Source organism: Callorhinchus milii, unplaced genomic scaffold (genome assembly GCF_018977255.1).
Source record: "Callorhinchus milii isolate IMCB2004 unplaced genomic scaffold, IMCB_Cmil_1.0 Scaffold1, whole genome shotgun sequence".
In the NCBI taxonomy this organism is placed as follows: domain Eukaryota; kingdom Metazoa; phylum Chordata; class Chondrichthyes; order Chimaeriformes; family Callorhinchidae; genus Callorhinchus; species Callorhinchus milii.
The window spans coordinates 40,021,132-40,048,437 of record NW_024704742.1 but is presented as its reverse complement, the minus strand read 5'-3'; the positions used below and the strand labels follow the sequence as shown (position 1 = coordinate 40,048,437).

The 27,306-nt window shown below is 38.7% G+C and overlaps 1 protein-coding gene across 1 annotated transcript in view; it reads left to right on the top strand.

Moving 5' to 3' along the window:
• Positions 1–324: 324 nt before the first annotated feature.
• Positions 325–27,306, top strand: part of rab28 (RAB28, member RAS oncogene family) — a 66,486-nt gene continuing 39,504 nt past the window's right edge. Inside the window, exons 1-4 of the mRNA XM_007888990.2 lie at positions 325–601; positions 2,376–2,472; positions 9,682–9,770; positions 17,093–17,222. Coding sequence (XP_007887181.1) covers positions 527–601; positions 2,376–2,472; positions 9,682–9,770; positions 17,093–17,222 — 391 coding nt within the window. The 5' untranslated portion in view covers positions 325–526. The remainder of the gene's footprint in view (positions 602–2,375; positions 2,473–9,681; positions 9,771–17,092; positions 17,223–27,306) is intronic.

Genomic DNA, 27,306 nt, shown 5'->3' with positions numbered 1-27,306 from the left:
CACGCAGCCCGAGGGACAGGGCGGCCATCAGCACAACCACACACTGCACTGCACTACATTACAGTGTGTGTGGGGAGGGCAGAGTGCATCTCGCGCTCTCTAACGTCACTTCCTCCCCTGGATCACGTCACTTCCTTAGCGACGGATAGCGCAGCTGCGTCAGGTTTGGCAGACGCCGAGGCGGCCGAGGAGGGAGGGAGGGAGGCGCGTGTCGGTGTGTAAACACACGGTTACGGTCCGCCAACAGCGGCGAAAGCCCAGAGCCGACCCGCAGGGCCGTCGGGCCGAGCCGAGCGCTGCCGCTGCTCTCACTGCCGCCCGCCCGCCCGCGGGGTCGGAGGGTTTGGTGGTCGCCCGTCTGCTCCCTCGGGGTTTGTGTGTCCCCGCGCTCCCTCCCTCTCTCTCTCTCCCCCCTCTCCCCTCCCCGGGTCAGGCCCGGCCATCATCACCCCCACCACACACCCCACCACTGTGGCGGCTCACGATGGCGCCCGGCAGCCAGTGAGAGAGACCGAGACACACACCGATGTCGGACTCGGAGGAGGAGGCGCAGGACCGGCAGCTCAAAGTGGTCATTTTAGGGGACGGCGCCTCGGGCAAGGTACAGACCAGCAGTGAGAGAGAGAGAGAGAGACACAATATATATATATATATATACATAGGGAAATATGCAGAGAGAGAGATATACACATATAGAGAAATATACAGAGAAAGATTATACACATAGAGAGATACAGAGCGATGTACAGAGGAAGATATACACATATAGAGAAATGTACAGCGGAAGATATATATACACAGAGAGATGCACAGAGAGAGATGTACAGAGAAAAATTTAGAATATAGACATATGTACACATAGCAAGAATTATAGATATACACATAGAAGGACATGTATCCACACACAGATGTACTGCTATATATTTACATCTGTTGGAGAGAAACATATATATATATAAAAATATTCTACAAATATCTCGAAATAATCTACACGTATGGTATATATGTGTGTATTTATATATGTGCATAACTTATATAGGGTAACAACTCAGAGTGCTTTAAATGAAAACAGACCAAGAGGAAAGGGGGAGATGTCCCCAGGCTTGTTCATAAAAGTAGGATTTGAGGTGGGACTTCAAGGAATTGAAGGCTTGGCTACCAATGGTTGTGCCGAGAGAACGGGAGATATGCAGCAAGTTTGGCAAACTGGAATTCTGGCTAAGTGTAATTACATTGCTGCTACCTTACCAGCTTTTTTCGGCGTTGGCTCTTTCAGTGCCGAAAAATGCCATGAAATGCAGATACCACTATTACAATAACAAAATGCATCTATGTAGATATTTTCACATCAGGGGAATTAGCATTGTAATTGTTTGAATCCCATGAGCAATAGATAGTGAATAAGCTATCTTCTGCTTATGAGATTCAAACTGAGTTAAAGCCTAGATCTCTGGCCACGGAACGTCAGCAAGTGGGTGTGCGATAGGAGAGTCGGCCAGCGGGAGTCTACACCCGTGTGGGCGCAGGGAAATTTTTTGTTTTTGGTTCCTAATTCCGGATTAAAGTCTGATTGGAACTCAGGTTAATGTCTCATCTGAAAAATGGTGCCTCCATCCAATGCTTCTCCAGCATTGTATTGGAGATCTAAGTCCTGACATCGGGCTTGAACCACATCCTCCTTCTCACTTAGTGACATTTACCCTGTGTAGATAGTGATAGAGTGAACAAGAGATGATGATGATAATCATAATATAGTCCTTGAAATTGCTATAGGACCTTTCATGCCAGGATTTTTCAATGCTTTTCACAGTATTTATTGTAAAGTGTAACGATTATGTATTTTGTAGGTGAATGTAGCAACTAATGTATGCACAGGAATGCCCCACAAACAGCAATGGCGTGTATGCCTATTTTTTCTGGGGACATCAGGAGAATCTCCCTTGTCTTTTTGACTAGTGCTGGGATCTTTAACGTTCACCTGAACAAGCAGACAGGAACTTAGGTTAATGTCTCATCCGAAGAATGGTACTTCCATCCAATGCTCCCCCAGCATTGTATTGGAGGTCCAAGTCCTGATATTGGGCTTGAACCACATCCTTCTCACTTGGTGATGAGTGCTACCAATTGAACCAGATAGATGGATTGATTACAGAGTGAAAGAGAGAGATGAATTGTTAGGGATATAGATTGAGGAATCAAATTGGTCCATTTAAAAATACAAACTATGCAAAAGAGAGACATCAGGAAATAGCATATTCTGTTTTGAATCAAATCAATAACTCATTTTTAAAAAACTGATTGATCCATTCAATGACTGATTAGTGAATCCTTAAGAATATCTGGTTGACTGATCTTGTATATGATTTCCGTTGCAGACATCTTTGGCAACGCGTTTTGCACAAGAAGCTTTTGGCAAACAATACAAACAAACAATTGGATTGGATTTCTTTTTGAAAAGGTTAACACTACCAGGTAAGAGATTCAGTAAGGTAGCTCTGCATACTGATGAACATGTACATTTAATAAGTTACACAAGTATTATGTCAAAAGATTTACTTGTATGAATAATAATAATGATAATAATCTTTGCATTAGATATAGCGCCTTATCACATTGTTGAGACGTCTTAAAGGACTTCACAGAGTATATTCTAAAGTGGATTAACTGTATTTTGTGGGTGAAATGCGGCAGCCAATTGCGCACAGAAGTGTCTCACAAACATTCATGAATTGAGTGACCAATTTATTATTTTTAATTTTATTAACCCTGGAAAGTGATCCGATAATCAACTAACAACCGGGTTCCTACTTACTACGAGGTAAATGGAGGCATGTGGAGTAAGGAAAGGTGCCTAAAGTTTTGCATCGCCCAAGAATTGAACCTGGGTCTTTCCGCTTGTGAGGCGAGTGCTCTAACCACTACGCTACAGAACTCCACAAGAGAGAGGTGGAAGAGAGTATGGAGGGGTAGAGAGAGATAGAGAGAAGGATCGCATGTCTCACGTTCCCAGTTGAAGATTCCTCTTGTAGTTGAAAACACAGTAATCGGGGGTTGAGCAATAAAAATAATAATAATCCTTACATTTGATATAGTACGTTGTTGAGACATCTTGAAGGGCTTCACATAATGTATTATATTCAAGGTGAATTGACTGTATATTTTGTGGGTGATTATTAGCCCCTGGAACAAAATTGTTGCTCCTTGGGTCTAAAAATGAGACCTTTATTAATCTTGCTGTTGAAATAGATATGGTAGCAATTAATTTCTAATGTACTATATTTTTTGAACCAGGCAAGTATAAGCTTAACATTAATCTTTTGAGTTTTTGTTCAATGATTTTCTTAGCTTGATGTCTTTATCTGCATGAATTGAACGCAATAATCTATTACTGATATTTAGAATTATTGCTAGTAATGATACTAGGTGTAGTGCTGTGAATATTTTTTGTTGGTCAGCTAGGTACTTGGTGGAAACTCATTACCATGCTGCAAACTGTCCAAACCAAGTAGAGTCCCAATAGGTATAGTTTCCTTTTGTCTGGAAAGGAGTGCTTCTCCAGAGACACACACCTGATTAACTATTCCTGGAGAATCATAGAATTATACAGCACAGAAGGAGGCCATTCAACCCATCGTGTCTGTGCTGGCCTTTGAAAAGAACTTGTGTAGAGGTTGACAGTAGTCTGGGCTTGGGGACCAGATTGTGTATTGGGATACTGCTGGAGTTAACCTACTAAAACCGTGGTTTCCTGGGCTCAGCTGGGGCAGCCTGGTGAGGCGAAATTGGTTCTGGTCTATGGTCGGAAGGATAAAACAGGACAGCGTTCTTGATTCTTGTCCCTCTTCAGTACCCTCTACTGGTGAGAGGCTGCTGTGTGTGTGGCAGGGAGAAGTGAGGCTCACCTGTGATACCCTCCACGGTTGAGTGGCCTGCTAACACTTGCTGTCAAGATGTGAACAAAGGGATACTGCTCTAATTGAATTAGTTAAAACTGCAAGGCTTACCATTGCAAAGGACTGAGAAGTATTTTCCAGTACCTTTCAGATTTGCAGGGTATCGGTAACTAATTGGGAAGAATCTCAGGCTCCAGTGACTAGTCTGCATCTCCAAGTCCTACCAAGTAGCCAAGCTGGTTGGTTTGCCTGGCACAGGTATCAGATTACTGAAACTGATACAGAGGACTAACTGTATTGTAATCTTCCAATGCTTGAAGCAGATTGAGTGCCTTGTTGGTGATTAGATATATGACAAGCACAGGTTTGAAGCCTTGCTAGGTGGACAATCAGGTACCAGGAACTCCTTGCAAGTAGTATGGTGAGCAGCAAAATATATGAGAGCATTGCCACCAATCTCCTACCCACACCCTGACAGCCCGTTTCCTAATTAATTGAGAGATGATTTCACCAATTGAAGGTACAGAATAACTGTTTACCATTCTACATACAAATCAAGGTTACCACCAAGTCATGAGTATGTGTTCATGAACCTGTGATGCTATTCAGCAGCTGTCATCCAAAGCTTCAGTTTCCTCATCACCTATTTAGCAGACATCTGACTTCAAAATGCTGGCAGACCTGATTCAAGACAGTTTACATTTATATAGCATCTTTCATGTTGGAAAGATGTCTGAAAGCGCTTAACACAACTGATTTGAATTACCAAGCAGGAGAAGGCGATTGCTGGAGGTTAGGGGGAAGTTGGCCAAGTATGGATTATGAGGTCTAGATGAGCTATATGTTGAAGGCAGAGAGGGCAAGGTGAAGTCTGAGTTGGAGTTCTAGTGAGTTGGAGCAGAATAGCTGAAGGTTTGCCTACTAATGGCAGATTTAATGCATTGACTGTGTATTTGTAGGCAAATGCTGCAGTTCATCTGGCACAGTAATATCCTGCAAACAGCCATGGAGTGAATGACCAATTTTATCTGGGGGGATTGTTCTCCAGGCCTCTGGGAGAAACTCCCTTCTCTTTTCGAGCAGTGCTAAGGCATCTTTAATGTCCACAACACTGAGCAGGCAGATGGGACCTTGGTTTAATGTCTCATCCTAGAAACCTCCAAAAATGTAGCACACCCCCAGCACTACATTGGAGTGCCAGCTGAGACTGAGGTCAAATTCCTGATGTGTGGCCTGAACACCTTGCAAATGGGTCATTACCTTTTTGGATAACATATTAAAATTGCTGTGAGCAATTAGCTACCGCATTTTGCCCACAGAACATAGAGTCAATTCACTTTACAATATATCCTGTGAAGCACTTGGAGATGTCTCAACAACGTAATTAGCGCTATATCAAATATAAGGATTATTATTAAAAAATGAGACTGCACTAACTGAGCCAGGCTGATACTATATAAAGCCATGAAGCCACCTCTGTATCCAGGATGCTGAGCGACAAGATAGTGTAGGTTAGATGTCTCCTTGTACATGTCCCCTCATGTTTATCCGAAACCTAGCTCACCGTTTGATCCTGGACCTTGCAAATGGGTCATAAGAAAACTTTTTGTTGTGACCCATGGGGACCTGTTTGGACACAAGTCATATATGTCACTAGCTTACCCTGCAGTGGGACTTTGCTGTTATTAAAGAGTGCCATTAACCCTTTTCAGCACAATTCTGAAGTGCCGTAACCACGCAAAATATTGCTGTGAACAGTTGGGAGAAATATGTCTTATTTTGGTAAGTGTTCCGAGCATTTCTTTCTTATCCCAGAGATGGCATTGGGTTGCCTTGGTCATTCAGGGTAACTGTTACCATTGAGACCTCGCTAAGCAATTGATACCTTTTGTGGCTTCATTGTTTTTAATCTCTTCACATACAGTGCCAATTTTTACAGAGTACAAAGTGATTTTTCCTTTCCACAATTGCAGAGTGGTGCTTATTCTGCTCACGTGGGCTGAAAGCTCTGGAAATCTCTTCTTTATTTTCCACAGCTGCAGTGTTTGGTTAGGTGATGTCACTTGGAAATTCCAGATGATTTTTTCTGCTTTTCCCGCTTTCAGAACAGAGCAAAATATGTGTATAATATTTGTTTTTTAAACGTGAAAACATACAGTAAGTGTGTTCAGCAGTTTTTATATCTTCCCCTGTGAAATATATTTATTTCTACTTGTGAGGCTGACTACCTCATTTCTAGAAATAAACGTATTTCACAGGGATGTATCGAGGATCTTCCTTTTTCATTGGCAATGGCGTGAGGTTACTATTTTGTCTGGAAAATGAAGGAAACCACATTGGGGAATTACTTCAGTAGTGTGTAAATGTGAAATTTGTACAGTAGAACTTTTAATCGGTTGCACTTTTGATTTTTAATTTAAGGTTCGTAAATGATCTTGCATTTTTACTTTGGTCGATAAAAACAATTAGTTTGGGATACATCAGTTCTGCTGTTTCAGGCTTCAGCAGGAACTGCTTCTTGAGGCTTGCATCCATTGGCATATCAGATTCAATAATCAAAGTGGACAGGCAGAAGAAAGGAAATGAACTTGCAAGTGTCTGGTTTTGTGGCCAATGTGAACAAGCCTTAATATGCAATATAGAAATAGTCTGCTGATACTTGCTGACCAGGCTCAAAAATAAAAATTAGCCACTTACAGAAGAATGTCTTGTACTTCTTGAGGTTCCCCAGGAGATTGGAATGGAATCAAAGTAATGGCAGAGTGGGGCAAAACCATGGGAGGGGTTTGAAAGTGAGGAGGAAGATCTTAAATTCAGTTCTCTAGGGCATTGATTTTCAAACTGGAGCGTTCCTCCCTGAGGGGGTGCAACAAGGTTATCCCTTGTCGGCTGCAGGTGGGGGTACAGTATGTGACATAAGGCTGGGAGAGAATAATAATAATACTGTAACCCGAGAGAACCTGGCAGTGCTCAGGCGGCTTTTTTGTGATGAAAGGTAACTTAATGTTTGAAATTTCCTTTCCCCACGTCCCCCTATTTAGTAACACTTATACAGTAAAAGAAGAAAGAACCCTTAAGTAGGACCTATTTAGGGATCCTTTCTTCTTTTACTGTCTTAAGTATTTATGTTAGTACCTCTCCATGTGGAGAGCGATGGAAAGAAAGTCAAAGCAGGAGGTATATAAATATAATGTAAAGTATATATTTTTTTGCCCACAGTCAATTCACTTTACAGTATATTCTGTGAAGCGTTTTCAGACTTCTCAAAGATTTGATAAGGCACTATATCAAGTGCAAAGATTATAATAATTTTTTTTTTATTATTACATATTAGCTGCTATTTATGGTAAATATATGTGTTGTAAAAAATGTGGGCCTGTCAGGAAGAGGGATGTGAAATGCACTAAGTTTATTTTGTAGTAGAGTAGTGGTACTATGCGAGTTTGTTTTCTCTCTGTAGCAATATGTTGCATTGGCTGAGAAAATAATATCCTCTTGTTCTATGCAAAAACACTATTTCTTAGAAAGGGGGGTGGGGTGGTGGGCACACATGTGACATGAATCTCCAAAGAGAGGGGAGGGTGCTGAAAAAAAAATTGTGAATCTCTGCTCTGGGGAATGAGAGCCAGTGGAGCCGGACAAGCTTTGTGGTCACTATCTTGGAGAGGTGACTTCAGTCATCATTCTAACCATCCGTGACTGTCAAAAATCCATATCTCAAACTGAGCGGTAACATACTCTCACAGGCAGTTGCTAACAGATCCAGACTAGAGGAAGTGGAATAGTAAGTGATTTATAAGAATCAAAGTAAAAGTTCAGTTAAGATTTGTATGTGATAGGAAAGGTACTCAAGCTGATGGAGATTAAATGTATTGTATGTTGGGAAGGATTCCCAGATCGATAGAGCTCCCACTCTGAGTTCTGGTGCCCAATTGTCAAGTGCTTTTGGATATCCTTGTGATGTAAAAGGCACTATGTAAATTATGTAGTATTAAAAGAATGAAAATGTTAGTTACATTTAAAATTTGGAGTTCTGGAGCTCAATGGTTAAAGCACTCACCTCGCAAGCGGGAGACTTGGGTTTGATTCCTGGCACGGCGAAACCTTGGGCAAGTTTCCTTATTATCACACGGCTGATAATAATCCCTCATGAACAAAAACAATAATAATTTGTTCACTCAATCCAGGATTGTTTGTGGGACACTAGCTGCCACGTTTCGCCCACAAATATACAGTCAATTCACTTTACAGTATATTCTGTGAAGCGCTTTGAGATGTCGAGAAGATGTGAAAAGCGCTATGTCAGATGCAAGGATGATTATTATTAAAATATCACTTAATTTTATTCAGAAGCTAGACTTGTGGGTATGGCCGATGGATTAATGTACCTATGTGCAATTATTAACTTTTATTTTCAACATTAAATAACCTCAGTACATTGGGCACACTGAATTAGACTTACGTTAATAATCAAGCTGTTAATTAAGATTTGGATTTCCTAAGGTTGTGTACGATTTAATCTGTGATAGTCTTCCAATGCATCTAATTATACAATTACTGGGTACGTAACTGCTATGCTGCAAATGATTTGAGGTCAAATAAAGCTCTTATTATTTTGCTGAATATCAACATTGAGGAAATATAAGTCTTCTAATATATTTTGAAACTCCAAAAATATGTGTCTTGCAAAGCGACACAAATGGTGGTTGCAGAGAAATCACAGTAAGAGGTAAACTTGAAAGAAATGCGTGGTTGTCCATCATCTCATTTTGCTCACAGAGTTTTGATTAATACAGAGTATTCCTTTCTTAAAGGATCTACCGTAAAATATGTTTTAGTAACCATTTGGGTGCCATCCAGTAAATAGGACTGTCCCACTGAATGGGTTATTTCAGTTTGCTATATGAAAAATGGCCAAGCTAATGTTTTTAGTTCCATCCTTGGCTTTTGACACTTAAAAGAAGTTTACAAAATGCGCCAAAAAATATTTTACAAGGTTAATATTGAGTCCCAATGGTGGTTTTAAATTTGGGCCGGTATGAACTGGTCACTGTGCTGTCCTACCTCTTACGTAATATAAAATTTGCCCATTTATTTCTTCTATTTCTACTATATACAATTTTCAATGTTTCCTGTAGTATTTAATGGTGGAGAGGACAGTCCGTCCTTGAGACTCGCAGAAAGACCTTTAGTGTATGTTTAGCTAAATGCACGCTGTTTGATATACTGACTGTAGCTGCCAAATGCAAACGGCTGCAGAATGTAATACAGTATGGTTGAAATATGTTCAAAGTCAAATAATGTTTTTAGTATTAGTTTTTGTTACAGAAATGTTAATTTTTCTAATCCTTCCATAATTGTTTTGCAACTTTGCAGACTACATGTACATTTAAACACAAAAATTAACATTGTAAGAAGTATATTATTTAATTAATATTCACCTCTTCAAGTTGTATTGTTTATAACCGTTCCAATGAATGTGTTATTGTGGGGCTTCAACACTGTACATGTTTTACTCATAGACTGTATTAAGTAACCCATGAAACAGTGGTGCTTTAATAATGTATATGCTGGCTGTAGGTTTTAGTAATATAATTTAGTATAAATCAACAATTGATGAAATGGTTATTAATGCTTTCATCTATAGGGATGATGCTATTTGAGCTTTTACTATTTGCAAAATCCTTGACCTGTAGGATAATTTCAGGATAAGCAAATTTGTATTTGGTATTTGCTCGTTCTTGTTTAAGTGGCTCTAAATACGCTGATGTCTTTGCTTATTACCCAGGTAATTTAAATGTCACATTGCAAGTCTGGGATATAGGTGGGCAAACAATAGGAGGCAAAATGTTGGACAAGTACATCTATGGAGCTCAGGTAAGCGCTTTTTTTCTTCTACCTCACAGTGAAATTTGCCTTTTACTTTGGATGAATGGCTCAAAGCATTAAATGTGGCATCATTGAAGGAAATTCTTTGGCAATTATTGTCTTTGTCATGGCCAAAGCAGTGCAATCAATAGGTTCATTCTAGTGAATGCTTTCCCCATTTCAAAAAATGGATTTACTAATCCAGTGTTTTTTTTTGAATATCCACCTTTCATAATTATAAATTACAAAAGCATTGACTTTTATAAGTCCTGTAGTTCTGTAGCTCAGTGGTTAGAGCACTCGCCTTGCAAGCGAGACACCTGGGTTCAATTCCAGACAGGGCAAAACCTTGGGCAAATTTCCTTACTCCACACGCCTAATAATAATCCCTCCAAAACAAAAAACAATAATAAATTGGTCATTTTCAATCCGGGACTGTTTGTGGGACACTGCTGTGCGTAATTGGCTGCCGCGTTTCGCCCACAAATATACGGTCAATTCACTTTACAGCATATTCTGTGAAGTGCTTTGAGACGTCAAAGACGTGAAAAGCGCTATATCAAATGCAAGGATTATTATTATTTATTTTATAACTGATCTTTTTGAAGTACATAATTTGAAATCACCTTATTCTTCTTTGTTTTACATTGCAACCCATCAATTACAGTAGTAATAAATAATAATAATAATAATCCTTGCATTTGATAAGGCTTATTCTAAATTGGTTCTTCTAAAAATATTGTTATATTAAGACTTGCATTGTCCGAAAACTTGTGAATAGAGTGTCAGTGGTTCTAGAACAATTTGCATAACACAATGATTTGTGTCAGTGTTTCTTGGTAAATTGGTTCAAACTATAGTGATTCTCTTCCAGTTTAAACCCTTGTTCTTCATATAAACTTTTTTTTGTTACTGTGCTTGTTGTATCTAATTGTCTATTCATTCCTTTAATTTATTTTTCTTCTATCCTTCTACAGTTCAATTTTTCTAAAAGTATTTTTTTGCTCAAGGTTTCTTTCATTTTATTTGTCTAATATTGTTTTTTGAGAATAAATTGTTTTAAAATACAAGGTCAAACAAACACACTACAGTATTTCATGTGAAGCTCTTTGAAACATCCCGATAACATAATAAGGTGCTATATCAAATGCAAAGATTATTATTTATTATCATTATTTTATTTACACAGTTTTTTAAACCACTTTCCCTCTTCCTTAAACTGCTATTCAGTAGCTTGTGTACTGATTTAAAAGAGGACATGTGTATTCTGAAAAACATACAATAAACAGTTGAATTAAATCCAGTTGTACGACTCCATAAATTTCATTACAATAATTTTGCAAGTGTTATTTTCTTTCCTGGTTTGTGTTCCTTCATAATTTTAATTCCCCTTTTACCATTTCTCATTTCTACCAGGTCTCCATTTAGCAAATTTAGAAACTTTTCTTGGTCTGTAAAAGCAATAATGTGTGATAAGTTATTAATCGTATAATATTTTATTTTGCATTAGGAGAAATATTATATTTTGTATGCATGAATATTAAACTGTTTGAATTGTTTGAATTAGTTAATAATGGGGACAAATTAAAAACAAGAAATGAATTGTTGAAAAGCAGAGCAAGATCAAAAGTGTTAGTCATATTAAAAACAACAACAAAGTTTGTGTTCATGTTTAAACATTAAACCCAGCTATTATATTTCTTTTGCCTTAGCAAGCTGTTAATTAATATTGCTTTAGCAGTATTGAACTTTAGCTCTGTATCTCAGATTAGCCATAAATTAACTAGAATATCTCTAGTCAAGTTAAACATTCCAGTCCTTGCATGGTGATTTAGTGTTTTAACTGTCAGTTTTTGTACTGGTCTACTAGAGTAACATACTTGAAGTACTGTGGTAATGTGTCTCTTTCTGGACTAACTGAATGTTGGTTTTGAACTGTACACACTTTTAGAATCACAGAAGTTCCTTCATAAAGTGGGAGATGGAAAGATTAGAGTTTAGTTAGTTTTTAAGCAGCTGGAGACCCAACATACTACCTCATAGAAATTATAAAAAAAATTTGAGTTTCAGGAAGACGTGTACTATATTTGTGGTTGTCGGCCTGGCTTAATTGGTAGCCTCTGAGGTAGAAGATTGTGAGTTCAAGCCCTATGTTGAGACTTGGAACTCACCACCTGGGCTGATTCCAGTGCACTGCTGGGAAGTGGTGTATTCTTGGAGGTGCCATCCTTCAGATGAGGTGTTAAGCTGAGGTCCCATCTGCCTGTTTTACTGGACATTAAAGATCCTGTGGCACAGTTCGAAAAGAGAAGGGAGTTTCTCCTGGTGTCCTGGCCAAAACTCCCTTAGATAAGGGATGACAATGATGAGGCAGACAACATTTGCCCACAAAACTTTGCAGTATATCCCGTGAAGTGCTTTGTGACGTTTTGATAACATGATTAGGCACCATATTTAAATGCAAGGGCTTTTATACTATAAAATTTGTCATTCATTTCATTCATTTCATGGCTTTTGGTGGAACATTGCTATGTGCCTATTGGCTGCCATGCTCGCCTACAAAATACACAATCACAGCACTCTCCATGTGAATACCGTGAAGAGCATTGAACCATCCTCCTGATATGACAAGACGCTATGTCAAACCCAAAGATTTAAAAATATAGATGCTTGGAAGATGTATGCTTATTAGATGAAAGTAGTTCATATTGATTTCTATAGTACTGTACATTGCAAACTAATGAGGGGAAAAAAATATGAGATGCAACACACACAACAAAAATTATTTGTTGCACTGGAAAAGACATCTATAACTGTAAAATGCTTCTATTACAGGGAACCCCAAGTATGTCACTCCTATTCTTGAGAGCTTGGCTATGAGGCATTCTTGGCATAATGTGTTTGGGTAAGAAAGATGTGCTTTATGTTACAAGGCACTTTTTCTGTGCGGCTTTTATGCTGCCATTTTCTAAACAACAACAACTATTATAATTCTTACTTTCCCCCCAAGACTACCATATTAAAGGGTGCTATATAAATGCAAGTAGTTGTTGCATTTGATGTAGTGCTTCATCATATTGTCAAAACGTCTAAAAATACAAATAAATAAAATATAAAAATACAAATGCAAGGATTATTATTAAACAAAGGGTCATTTACTGGATTTGTTGTTTTTCTGTGGTTTTTTCTGATATTGCTTATTTAAAATTATGATTTGCTCTCAGCATTAAATGTCCTGTACAGGTTGACTAGAGTGAAGGCTTGCAGACCCCGGAGTGTGTGTTGGAAGTAGTGCTAGAGTCTACCCAGCTAAAATCATATAGCTTGCATTACAGGGCATTATTTGGGAAGCTTTCCCACTGCTTGTCCAGCAAGGAACATCCTATCATTAGAGCTTTGTCTTGCAAAGTTAACAGTGGGAAGAGTCCCTGCTCCCAGTGACTGGTCTGCTCTTCCAAGTCTTGCTGATGAACTAGCCTTGCTGTGCTGTCATCAGCAGTGCTCTGGATTACTTTAGGAACTGGACTACTGAGACTGCCACAGAGGAGTGGAGTCCTGTAGCTCAGTGGTTAGAGCACTCGCTTTGCAAGTGAGAGACCGGAGTTCAATTCCAGGCAGGGCGAAACCTTGGGCAAGTTTCCTTACTCCACACGCCTAATAATAATCCCTCCAAAACCAAAACCAATAATAAATTGGTCATTTACAATCTACGACTGTTTGTGGGACATTGCTGTGCGCAATTGGCTGCCGCGTTCGCCCACAAATATACAGTCAATTCACTTTACAGTATGTTCTGTGAAGCGCTTTGGGACGTCCTCCCGACGTGAAAAGCGCTATATCAAATGCAAGGATTATTATTATTATTATAGAGGGTTGCTTGATTGTGATATTCCGTTACCAAATGCACGTTCACAAACACGGACTCCAGGTAATGCCTTCTAGTCGCTGTCACCCCAAGTTTCCGTATCAGCTATCTGACGAACATCTGCCTTCAGCGTGGTGGGAGCACCTTTATAGGACACCTTGTGATGTGCCAGCCATTGTGATATCCTTGAGGTCTAATCCAGTGCCAATACCAGTACCAGCTGCTTAATCCAGCTCCTTATGTGAGGGGCCCTGACAAATAGACGTAACTGATGTGAAGCTGACTCTGCCTCTAGGGTGCTCAGCGACAGGTAGAATAGGATGGAGTCCTTCCTCCATGCAGCCGCTTCCCTCGTTTGCCACAAATCCACTTCACTGCTTGATCCTGGACTTCTATGCTTATCCCAGATCAGTTTGAGTTTTTTGCCAGACAAGTTCTTGGACTGTTTTACACAGGATTTTTATGTTCCAAAAGCTGAAGATTTTTGTCAATTACAAGATATCTCACCTGGAATCGGCCAGAATTTGGTATTCAGAAGGATCTATTTTAAGTCTTCTGAGAACTGTTTCTCTGCCAGCAGACCATTTGCTTGCACTTTGGCGTGTAGTGTTTGCTCTTCAAGAGGAGGATCGGATTTCAATTGAATGTGTCTTTAGGTTTTCTGTCTGATAGGAGCTGCCAATTTTGTGACATGCTTCAAACTGTACCTCATTATCCTTGTTTGTGAAGATAATTTAGGCATTAGCAGCCATTTCACTACATAACAAATTCACTTATAAAGCAGGTCCACTGTGAACCCATTCACTGAGCCTTTTGTAGCAGGCCGCTTGATTTCCACTTGCTGGACTGCCAGCTTTTTATGCTAAAATGGCCAATATCCGGGTCATTATGTTGCTGTTGATATACTTATTGCTTTCATGAGCAAAGCAGAAGGTTATGTTGTGGTGACCTAACAATGCAGAAGTTGGTTATTCAGCTTAAGAAAAAGTTCGCCAATGTTGTTGGTGGTGATCAATGACCCCAAAGACGGCTTTTTTTTAGTAAGAAAGCTCCTGGTGTGCAGGGCCTGAGTCCTTTGGTGCACACGTGCAGTTAAACCTGCTATAATCTTGCCATAATGGAATTTTATGGTTTCTAAACATTACATTAAAATGGGTGTTAGCTACGTTTGGTGTGCCACCACAGGAACAAAAATCTTATTGTGGGATGATTGTGTTTTGTATAGCTTTGATATTCTTTCTGAAGCTCCAAATTAAACAGTATTTTAACCTAAAGATTTGTAGAGATTCAGCATTCCATTGGAGGAGGGTCTTGAGATGGGTTTTGAAGGAGGGAAGGGAAGGGGAGAGGCGGAGGGACTGCGCGATGGAGTTCCAGAGGGTGGGGTCAGTGTGGCTGAAGGCCTGCCCGCCGATGGTGAGGCAGGCGATTTGTTTCTTTATTACCTCTTTACTTTTGTACTTTCAACTTAAATTTAAAATTACCTCTTTGCTTTTGCACTTTAATCCCCGTTATAAAATATGGGTTTACCATTACCATTTTGACAGCTTTTGTCAACATACCCATCCATTTTAAAATATTTATTTATGTGAACTCCCTAGGTCTCTATTCATTTTATAATATTACAATCTAGTTCATAATACTCTTCTTATTTTTCTCCCAAAATGTATGATCTCACATTTTTCTGCATTAAATTTCATCTGCCAACTCTGCCTAATCCACTAATCTGTCTATGTCCTAGAGCCCTCTTCACAGTAAGCCATTCTTCCTATTTATGTTGTCTGCAAATTTTGATATATGTCCCCAATATCTAAGTTTGGATCATTTATATATACACATAAAATGTGAAGAGCAATGACTGCTGGAGTATGGGAGGGAGAGGGGATACTACTGTTTACATCCTTGTAGTACAAACTCTTATCTCAATTTCTCATCTCCTCCCTCTCTCCGATACAATATACACAATTTTAATTTATATAGGCGTTGTCCTTCATTTCGGGAGAACATCTCAAAGTGATTCACATTACTGGATGGACAGTGAGTGAGTCGGAGGGACTCCCAAGATAAGGACCAGAACACTCCTCTTGCTCTTGCAAAGATGTTCATTATCCTGCATGAAGGGCGTGATATAAGAACATAAGAACATAAGAATTAGGAGCAGGAGTAGGCCATTCGGCTCCTCGAGCCTGTGCCCCGCCATTCGATAAGATCATGGCTGATCTTCTGACTTAACTCTAATTACCTGCCCTATCCCCATATCCTCTAATCCCTCTATTTTTTAAAAATTTATCAATCTCAGCCTTAAAAATGTTCAAGGACTGAGCATCTACAGTCTTCGGGAGAAGGGAAATCCATAAATTCACTACCCTCTGAGTGAAGAAATGTTTCCTCAACTCTATTCGAAAAGGCTGACCCTTAATATTAAGACTGTGACCCCTGGTTATAGATTCTCCTACCGGGGAAACAGACCCTCAGTGTCTACTTTATCAGCCCTTTAAGAATCTTACATGTTTCAATAAGATCTCCCCTTATTCTTCTGTACTCTAGAGAATACAGCCCTAGTTTATTCAGCCTATCCTCATAGGTCAGTCCCCTCATCCCAGGAACTAACCGAGTGAATCTACGCTGCACCCCCTCTAGGGCAAGTATGTCCTTTTTTAAATAAGGAGATCAAAACTGCACACAATACTCCAGGTGAGGTCTCACCAAGGCCCTATACAGTTGCAGCAAGACTTCCCTACTCTTGTACTCTAAACCTTTTGCAATGAACACTAACATGCCGTTCGCCTTCTTAGTTGCTAGATATTAGGTGCAAGTTATTGTTTTTTTTATCCCTATTATGGTTCATCTCTGCTTGTATACATGTCTTTATAGCACACATTTGGTTATAATACAGTTGCACTATGGAACCCATTCACTCTGCTTTTCAATAAAATGGCTGAGTTCCATGTTATTAAGTTGCCACTGACATAATTTCCTGCTTTGCTTCAAGTGTGGGACTTTATTAGTTTGGGTGGGATTTTATTGATCCGAAACACAAGGGTTTACCAGATCAGTTTTCCCTTAATCTTCTTGTTCATCCTCATAAGATTCACCTTTTATTTTCTTGTGGAATATAAGAAATTGCTAATGCAAGAATGCATCAGGTTACATTTCTGTGGCTAATTCAATGAAAGATGCATTTCAGTGACTGTTTTAGTTTGGACTGAAAATTCAAATTACAGTAATTAACATGGGATCTAAGCAGCTGTTGATTCTGGTTACCATTCTCCAGCATGTCATCTGAGACCCATTTATTTAGGAGCTGGATATTCGTGTCTTAGCTTCATTGATACCACATAATTTTATAATGCTAGTATCTGGCACTTGATGAATGAATAAATACCCTTTCTCTGCCCAAAGCTAATGGTAGGTATTTATTTGTTCAAGTGAATGATGCTCTGTCTTGTTTTTATCTCCCCCTTAGGGTGTCTTACTGGTGTATGATATCACAAATTACCAGAGTTTTGAAAACCTGGAAGATTGGTATGCTGCAGTGAAGAAAGTAAATGAGGAATCTAATCAACACCCTGTGGTCGGATTAGTTGGAAATAAAAGTAAGGACTATAACTTTATATAAATAATCAGATCTATATTACCTCTTAAATGTTTAACTGTAAGAAAAGGGAAATTTCCATGGATATGTAACATGTGTATGTGAAACTCTTCCTGGTTTGGATATTCTTAAACATGATGATGGGTTTTCCATGTGTGTCAGACTCGAGACTGATCAAAAAAAAGTGAAGAAAGAAAACAATGCTTTGCAGGCAGATGTGTTTAAGTGTATGAATTTAGATGAGCAGAATAAATATAAATTGTTGGTTGTTTTGGCATTATATGCTTTACAATATTTTTGTTGAACCGTTATCCCCTTCATAGTAGATTAATGAGTGGGGAAGGAATGTAGAATTGCTTTCCTTTTCGCTCACGTTTTGTCAGATTTGTTATCAGTTTTCAAAATTCCTATATCAGCTATATTATGATATGTGATGTAAACTTTGTATAATGAGGACCCAAACATTTTTTACTTTAACACCAACTTCAAAAGGGCATTTCCTACTTGACTTACTGAAGTGAAATATAACTGTCTGGCAATGGAAAGCTTTTGTTTATAAATGAGAAATTGTCATTGTCAGCAATGCAGACAGTTCATAATTTTGTTCCAACATTCTCCTGTTTTGTGTGTGAATTCTGGAAGAATAGTCTCCACAACTTTCATTGTCTACATAGAATCTGTTGCGTTCATGTGACTTTCAATTTACAACATTGAAAATCTTCTTGTTTGTTGCTTTGGTTTTTTGGCAAGGAAAGTTAATGATCTCCAAGCTGATCAATTGTCAATCAGGCCAACTTCATCTGACATGGGTTTAGGGTGATCCTTAGAGCTCATTCTATATTTCTAGAATCATAGAATACAGTGTAGAAGCAGACTATTCAGTTTATCAATCTATGCTGGTGTTTTTTCTCCCCATAAGCCACTTAAGCTCCCTCCCTATACCATTTAAATAGCTCCTCATTTAATATATCTCAATAAATGACTGTATCACCTTTTCATCCTTTGAAAATGGAACATTTCCAGTTGGATGCAAAATGCAATGTAATTTTCTATATGCAATTTATTTGAGCCAATTTGTACTGACTTATCCAATTGTTAGGGTAAATAGGGAGAAGTTGTTTCCACAGGTGGGGAAGTCAGTATCTAGGGATCATGGTATCATCTAGTCACAAGAATAGTGAAAGGAAAACTTAGGAGAAATTGTTTGTGCTCCTGTGCCAGCACTGCTTTGCTCCCATGCTCCTGAAATTTCAGGTGAGGCAGTTTCTCACTTACCTCACTGATGAGCGGCCACTGTTGCTAAGCTGTAACATTACGCTAAAGTTAGCCTTAACTAGATTTGAATATTTTGCTAGTACTGTTTTGTTGGTGGTATAGTGATGTTAAAACATGAAGTGAGCCAAGAATATATTATTCATCTGAAGGAAAGAGCAAAAGCTAATAAAGCTATTGGTTTTTGATGGAAAATGCAACTGAAGTGTTAATCTATGTGAATATAATCCTTCTTCCAGTGAAATAGTCCTGGCTCCTTTCCAAACAACTTGATGATAAAGATGTCTATGAATGAAAAAGTATCTTGTGTATTTAGAAAACATTCTCGTTATTATATTACAAGTAATTATAGTCAATTTTGTTTTAGGGCAATTATACCTACATTTCCTTCTACTGATCCAGTGGGTATCACCATGCATTTAACTAGACTTAGTCTCTGAGCCAGGATTACTTCCAAGACGATCTAAAGGTTAAACGTAATGATCTATATGCTGATCGGTGTCTTGTCAGTTTCCTCTAGCTGCTGTTCTTCATGGTGGCTGGAAGCAGTTTTGGAACAGATATTCTGTGACATGCCATTCTATCCACCGATCTGAATAAGGATACAGAATAATTGTAGTGGTATTAGTGAGCATTCTCCTCAGACTGTGTTTCATCAGCAGACAACAAGATAACTGGGAACCAGAAAGAGTTCCGCACAAAATACAATAGAACCCTATTTTAATGCAGGTTCACTTAATGGAGTGTGCTTCCAAAGTACTGTCCCTTTAATTAATCATTTGGAAATTGAGCATCGGTGCTTAAAATGTATTTATTATGCTTTGCTTTAACCGGATACAACAGAATGGTAATATTGGTCCAGGCAGCCTTTGGAAACCGATTTTCGTTTTGAATTCTCAGCTATTGAAACATACTGTTGGGGGAAGTGGGACATGCTGCTGATTTCCTTATTTAGATAAGCAAAACTTCAGATTGATTCAACAATTCTATTTCATTTATTTAAGTCATTTTAAGAAAATGCTTGGAAGTCAAAATATGTTTTTTCCCCATAAAAATTATATTTGATGCTTTTAAACAAAGGCAAAATTAAATATTTTGTTGACACCGTGCACACATTTGTTGGTTAACAAAGTGAGATTTAGCATTTGTTTAGCGCCATTTATGTTTATACTGCCTTGGAATGTTTAAACAAGCCAGAAGAGAAAAAAGGTTTAATTGGTATGCACTGTTTAGGAAAAGAATATATAGTTACAGTATTTTTGTAGGCCACTGTACAAGAGGTTCCTGAATTTGCTGCGGTTGTTATGTTTGCTGAAAAGGCCTGAGCACATCTGTATGTTTGGTAATTTCAAACTGTATTTTATTTAATGCTTGAAAACTTCATAATGATCTGATTGTGTAATTGAAATGGTACCACTAAGTTTATTTAAGATTAGTTTGTTCAGAAGAATAAAATCAAGCTTGTTATCACTTGGCCATATTTGGATGGATGTGGAGTAAGTTGCTTAAATTTTTTGATTTGTCTTGCAGTCAGTCCTTTTTATAAAGTTGTTTTAGTCTCTTAATACTATCCAGTCTGCACAGATCCCTAAGGCAAAACACTTAGCTTAGTTGGAGTTTGTGTCAGATTTCTTTGCTTTTCCCATCATTGGATCTGAAACCAGACTCCTTAAGTGTCAAACCAACTTTCTCAGTAGATTTATTGTAAACAAAAATTAACCCAGGTTGCATGGGAGCTGTGTGTGCTGTGATTTATGATACTCGAGTGGGTTTGGGGGCTCTGGTTATCTGCAACTTCTATGCAGGGGTATGAATTATCAGGCACCAGTGTACTTCAGATGGATGAATGATTTTTGCTCGTGAGACATGGAGATGTTAACCAGATCTACTCCCAAATAAAGACTAATAATGCCGATTTTAAACAGTGCTCATGACAAATGGAAGCGAGGAGGAGAGTGGATAGACTAATTAAGAATGTTGACTGTATGTTCTCTTTAGCTGTGATTGATTAGTACAGGAGTGCTATCTCTACACAGGAAATGATGCAATGATACATTGCCAGGTGAAAGGTTAAATCTTAATGTATGTTTTAAGTTGTATGCACTGCTGGTGGCTGTGAGGCATTAGTTTTACAATTTATACTGACACCTTTTGGTAAAGCTATTTCTAAATGTTCTATTTATAAACCTGTGTAGTGGAATAAAGTTCATATCCACAAGGATAGGAAAAGGAGATAATATTTATGTATTTTTACTTATTTTGTTCAAGGAGCATAAATGAATCCACTAGCAGTCATAAATAAACTTCCTTCACTTCATAAATCTCTAAACTTTCATCCATTATTATTAGATTGAAAAGGAATTATTGCAGGTATCTTTTTGGAACAGTAGCTCAGCTTTTCATACCTTCATTTGAACTACGTATTTTGTTAGGTTGGCTAACTCTCCGTTATGCCTAACCAGTTGCATTAAGAAAGTAAATCAACTGAAGATTTTATGCCAAGAACAACAACAACTTGCATTTGTATAGCGTTCTTCATGCGGGGTAGCATCCCGGAGTGCTTGACAGTGGTGGAGTCTGACGCCGAGCCAGGGGAAGAGGGAGGGGAGAGATGACCGTAAGCACGATCAAAAAGGAAGGTCTTTAGGAGGGATTTGAAAGTCAGGAGAGGGCAAGGCACTGAGGGAGAGAATTGCAGAGTTTTGGGCTGTATTGGCTGAAGGCACAGCCACCAATGGTGGAGGGGCGAGGGACAAACAGGAGGCTGGAGCTAGCCGAGCGGAGGCAGCAGGTGGTGGAGTAGGGGGTAAATAATTCGGATAGATAGGGAGGTGTGAGGGATTTGAAAACGAATGAGAGAATCTTGAAATCGATCCATTCGATAATTGGAAGTCAGTGGTGCCTAACTATAACTGGGGATACGGGGGTACGGAGTTTTGTGTTGGTGAGTATCTGGGCAGTGGAGTTTAGGATTAATTGAATGTTGTGTATTGGTGGAGCTGGGAAGACCAATGAGGAGGGCATTGGAATAGTCCAGCTGAGAAGGTGATGAAGACGTGGATGAGGGTTTAGCAGGGTTGGGTTGGCAGCGTTGGCTGTGAGATATGGACGGAGGCGGGCAATGTGACGGAGGTGGNAAAAAAAGCTCCTGGTCAGAGAACGGATGTGGATATGCCAATATGTAGTAAAAAGTATAACGTTTTTCTTGAGGGAAAGGTGGTTTATAACTTCTCCTTTCCATTATTTGAGTCGTCATGTTGTCCATGATATCTAAATTTAAAATAAATGTATTTTGTATGTCCAAATGGGTAAATATTTAAATTTTCTCAATGACTACGCTCGGATTATATTCTGTAGGTTATGAAAGATGTACTAGATATTTGGTTGTATTTTTATTGAGGCTGTGTGGCTCAACTAGTTGTTTTCCTTTATACTATTTCTCTTTACTAAGCTACTTGGAAGATATATTGAATACAGGGCATAGAAATGTACAACTGGAAAAGACCACTGTGATGGTTCGATTTCCTGAATTGCCCTCTACCTCTCATTACGCACACCACCAGCATTCTATTGAAGTGTTAGCCTAGACTCTGGGTTCAAAGTCATGATGTGGGATTTGAACTCTCAGCTTTTTGACTGAGGCAAGAGTGCAATCAACCAAGACAAGGGGAGACCTGCTGGTTTCTTGGACAACAGTTTCACACTGAGAATAGTTAAATGATGTGTTTGTTTCCCCCAACTGAGCTTGATCCCTTGTTGTTGTCTTCTTAACTCTAGAACCACAGGTATTTATGGCACAGAAGGCCATTCAGCCCATCGTAGCTCTTTGATCGAGCAATCCACCTTTAACCTACTTTTCCCGTATTCTATCAATGATGTTATTGGAGAAAAGTTTTTCTATACTCTCTAGACTCAAGAAAACTTCACTCAGCACACTCCATAATCTCCAATGTAAACATTAGTCGCTTTTACTGTCTCAAAGCTCAAGCGCCTAATTCCATACATCAATTTGGCCGCCTTTCATTGTATCCTCTCCAATGCCAGGATATTCTTACTGGATAATGAACTTCTTCAGAATTGTCCACAAGATTGTGGGTAGGGCGAGACCATTCAGTACAGTATTATATACTGGGTCTTGTGCTCTATCCTCCAGCTGTATGCCTTCCTTGCCCCTGCCACACACTTTATGGATGGTTTCAAAGAGCTGACTACCAAAACCTCAGATCCTTTCCTGGTTTGTGTCTGGTAAGATCTTATGTGGCGCTATGTCAAAGGTCTTACTAAACCTTAAATATATACTGTTCACTGTTTTCCCTTATGCACTTGGTCTGCCATTTCCTCGCAAAACCTTTACGGATTTTTCAGGCATAATTTACCTCCTATTAAAGCACATTGACTCATATCATATTTCCATATGTTGTTAGTACTTCATTTTCTTCTCCTTCAGAATTTCGTTTAATATTTTACCTACTGCAGATGTGAGAATATATTATAATCCTTGCATTTGTTATAGTGCCTTTAATGCCAGAAGAATGTATCAAAGTGCTCCACAGGGTTTACTCTAAAGTGTATTTTATAGATTCACCATTATATAGTTCTCAGGGTCATCTACATTCCCCTTACAGGTAGGTATTTGGTCTTTTCTAATGTTCAGGAATCCAACAATCCCCTGGATTGAATGCCTCTGATTTTGCTTGGCATTTGCCCTCCCAAACACCCTGACATTTGATCTATTATATATATATATATATATATATAATCAATCTTGTTTCACATGTGAATATTTGCCATCTATTTTTAACTTGGTTATAGGAGTCAAAATCTTCTTTGTGATTGAAATTGTCTTATTCAATAGCTGCATCCTGTCTTCCATATAGTTTTGCAGTCGCTATTCATGATTTGTAGTTTTACCTTGTTTATGGATAATCCTGGCTACTGACTGAATCCAGTTTTTGAAGTATAATTTGGTGCTAGAAGACGTGTAAATCTTGCGACTGCAGTTGGGGGTCTAGGAACAGAAGAATACTGTCAGCTAAACTGCGTGAGCTACAGTGAAGCAAAGCTCACTGGTGTATATCCCTGTTTTGAACTTCATAGCAGCAGAAAAAAGAAGCTTGAGTCATTTCATCAGTGATATTTTGGGCGGTAACTAAAGATCATGAATGGGGCTGTCTCTAATGTCTTAGAAGATTAAGCATTTTCACCAAGTTTCCAGAATATTTGATATCAGATTCCCTAAAGAAAGTGTATGGCTTCAACAGGAAGGAAAAATGTTCGCAACATGCCATGCTCGGTAGATGGAGAAATGTTCACATAAAGTGCTGAACTGATGAGTGCACAATTTGCGAGAGTAAAATTTTGCAGGAAGAGAATGTGAATGTTTACAGAGGATACTATATTTCAGTGGTGATGGCCCAAGAATAACACTGATAGATAGGAAAAGGTGATATTGTAGGTAGCTACTGAACTGTGCCATATATTGCACAACAGATGCTAGTTATTGCAAAAATGTTTAAGAAAATGAGTTTTTGTGATTGTATGCAAAAAATGTTCTGGTAATTTGCCATAAATAATGGCTAATTGTATGAATGCAGATACAATAGTGCAGTTGAAAGTGTTGGCTTCATGTCAGAGTTTTGTAATTTGTAGTTGTGCTGTGTGTAAATATATTTAATATGTGAGCTGTGTACTGACTGAATCCAGAAGTAAGGTGTTTAAAGTATAAATTGTTGCTCTGGGGAATAAGTTCATAGTATAAATCCTGCTACTGTAGTCTGGCTGAGTGCAAGTAAAATGTAGCTCTGGATATGAGTAGAGCATTGCAAAACTGGTGACCGAATCTTGGCTATATTTTAATGTTAAGAAGGAACCAGTAGTTGTGCTGCTTCTTTGCGTATGTTAAAAATATTAAGGGCGGTCCACAGGAGAGCTTTTAAAGATTGCTTTTCATTCGTTGCAGTTCCGCTACGGATGCTGCAAAGATTAAGCTCAAAGCTTAAGCTGTGTGAGACTGCTTCCTTTTAGGACTATGGTAACCTTTGTGTATCTGATCAATATAACAAACTTCTTGGAGAATGTCATGTTTGTTATTTCTGTATTTACCAAAGTAATTCTTGCAAATCTTTGGGTGGTGTAGTAAGTGGAAAGTATGTGCAAGTGTTACTACTGTATGAACTAAATTCTGTGTGGCCTTGTACAGACTCTTTTTGTGTTGAAATCATTTATTATTTTCATGATCAATATACATTGATTTTCAATTTAAAAACATGGCAAAGGTGGGATTTTCTCATTGTGTATAGTAACTGTTTTTGAAAGTATCTAAATCAACCTGTTTGATATATTATTTAAAATGATCTAAATCCAATAATAGGTTTGTCCTGTCAAAATTCTGTGGGCTGCAGTATTTGATTTTGAAATTTAATTTGCTTAGTTTACCTTTTTTAATATCTGTTAATATCTGCTGCTTTAGATTGCAGTTGTCATTTTCTCTTTTAATATCATCAGGTGTTTTATTTAGGTGTCAGCCTGGCCTGGTTTGGTAGCACAGTTGCCTCTGAGTTAGAAGGTTGTGGGTTCAAGCCCCACAATGGGGGCTGAATTCATATATGAATATGAATTCATATAACACATGCTGATACTCAAATAGATTGCTAGGGATGTGCTGCATTATTGGAGTTATCATTCTGTGGATTAGACGCTGAACTTTGGTCTGTTAAAAACCTATGGCACCATTCAAAAAGTGAAAGGAGTTTCTCATGGTGTCCTGGCCAATAATCATTCACTTGATGGTTGTTTGCTGTCCACAAATGAACTGCTGCATTTGCCTACAAAATAAGTCACTGCACTTTACAGAAAATCCCGTGAGGTGTTTTGAGATGCCCCCTATGTGGATTTTTATTTAAAATCTTCTGTTTTACCGTGTTTCTGCATGAAACAAACAAAACAAATCTTTATTTCTTTTAAAAAGTACAGCTTTTTGTAACATGCTACATTTAAATAATAGGTTAGGCTTCATGTTAAAGTTAAATTGCAGTAAAATACTTTTATAAATTGATGCACCAATGTCGTTTGTATTTGCCACCATTGTTGATGTCTAATCTGAGTTATTGTGGTTAAAATAGTTCAAATAATGGTTCTCAAAATAATTTTCCTACCATTCAGAGTTGGATCTAGTGGTGGTAAATGTTAATAATCATCATTTGCAATCATATCTTTCAAGGTACTCCCATCTGGAAATAGAAGAAAGTAACATCTTTATAAAATAATCTTTTACCTGAAGATTATTTTCCTTGATATGCTTCCAAGACCTGGTATTGGATGCAGGTTGTACTTACGCTTGGCAATAGTTGTAGTGAAACAGGATTTCCTTTATTGAGTTTAACCATGAGGCACTTCCTAGGGCTTGCTCCTCTACGGCGTATTAACACCATACCAACATGTCCTTTCTCTCAGCTCGGCGGGCACTGGCCTGCTCCATGTCCCTGGTCTGCCTACCCCACCATTGGTAGTCAGGCTTTCAGCTTTTCTTCCCCCACCCTCTGGTACTCCATCCAGAATCCATCCGCCTTGCCCCCTCCCTTGCCTCCTTCAAGGCCCATCTCAAGGCCTTCCTCTTTGACAGTGCCTTCAGCCATCCTCTTCTGGATATTCTGATTCACATGGTGCTAGGTTATAATATTGTCCTGGGTAATCTGTTCGACATGCTGCTGGATTACTATCTTGTTTGAGCTATCTGACCCACATAATGGCAGATTATAATCTTGTTCTGGGTAATATGTCCCATTTGATGCAATTTCTGAGAATTTGTACACAGTAATGTCAGAGGAATGCAATGTGAGACAAAAAGCCCGATATATTCCATAAAAGAAAATCTCAAAAATTGCTAAACAATGTGAATAGCAGACATTTACCCCTAAGAGGGAGGAATTTAGGGGTGACTAAAGTTATAGTTTAAGAGGTGGCCCTTGGATCTTGGGAAGAATCGGGGTAATGGAAATGTGGCACTTAACTTGGAACTGAGGCACTCAGCTATGGAGCTTTAATTCATTGGATATATGGGCACCAGAAGAAAAGCCATTGGATAAGATGGCAATAAGATAGTTAGAAACTACTGAGGAAAGACAGTGATTGAGAATGGAGCTGTGAATGATGAGGAGGCAGAATGAGAAATGAAGATGTATGTGAGAAAAATACTAGGGGAACAAAAATGATGCAAATCTTTAAGAAGAGTTGGTAGGGATACAGTACAATATAAATTTACATTTATAATAATAATAATCATTGCATTGGATATCACACCTTGTCATGTCTTTGAGGCATCACAAAGCATATATACCACTTTTCACGTCAGGAGGATGTACCAAGTACCTGAGCTGAGGCACCTGAACTAGGTGGGAGCCGGACAGGGGAAAAAATGACTGAAGGCATGATGAAAGAGGAAGGTCTTGAGATGGATCTTGAAAGATGAGAAGGAAGGAGGGATTCTGCGATGAGATTCCAGAGAATGGGTACAGCATGATAGGCTGAAACCTGACTGCCGATGGTGGGGCAGTTGATGGAATGAAGTTCCAGATGAGAAGTCAGACCTGGGCCATGCCACCTGACAATAAGCAGTACCATCAGCACGTGGTTTGGGCAAACCACATGGCAGAATGTGTAAAGAATGTCATTGCTTATGTGGACAAAATGCAGTATTATGGGCTGAGTTTCTGTACAACATAACTTCACTATAAAGAACACAGGGCAGAGAATTTTATCTGAGAAAATGGCATTTTATTCTGATGCCTGTCTTTTTTAACGAAAATCTATGTAGT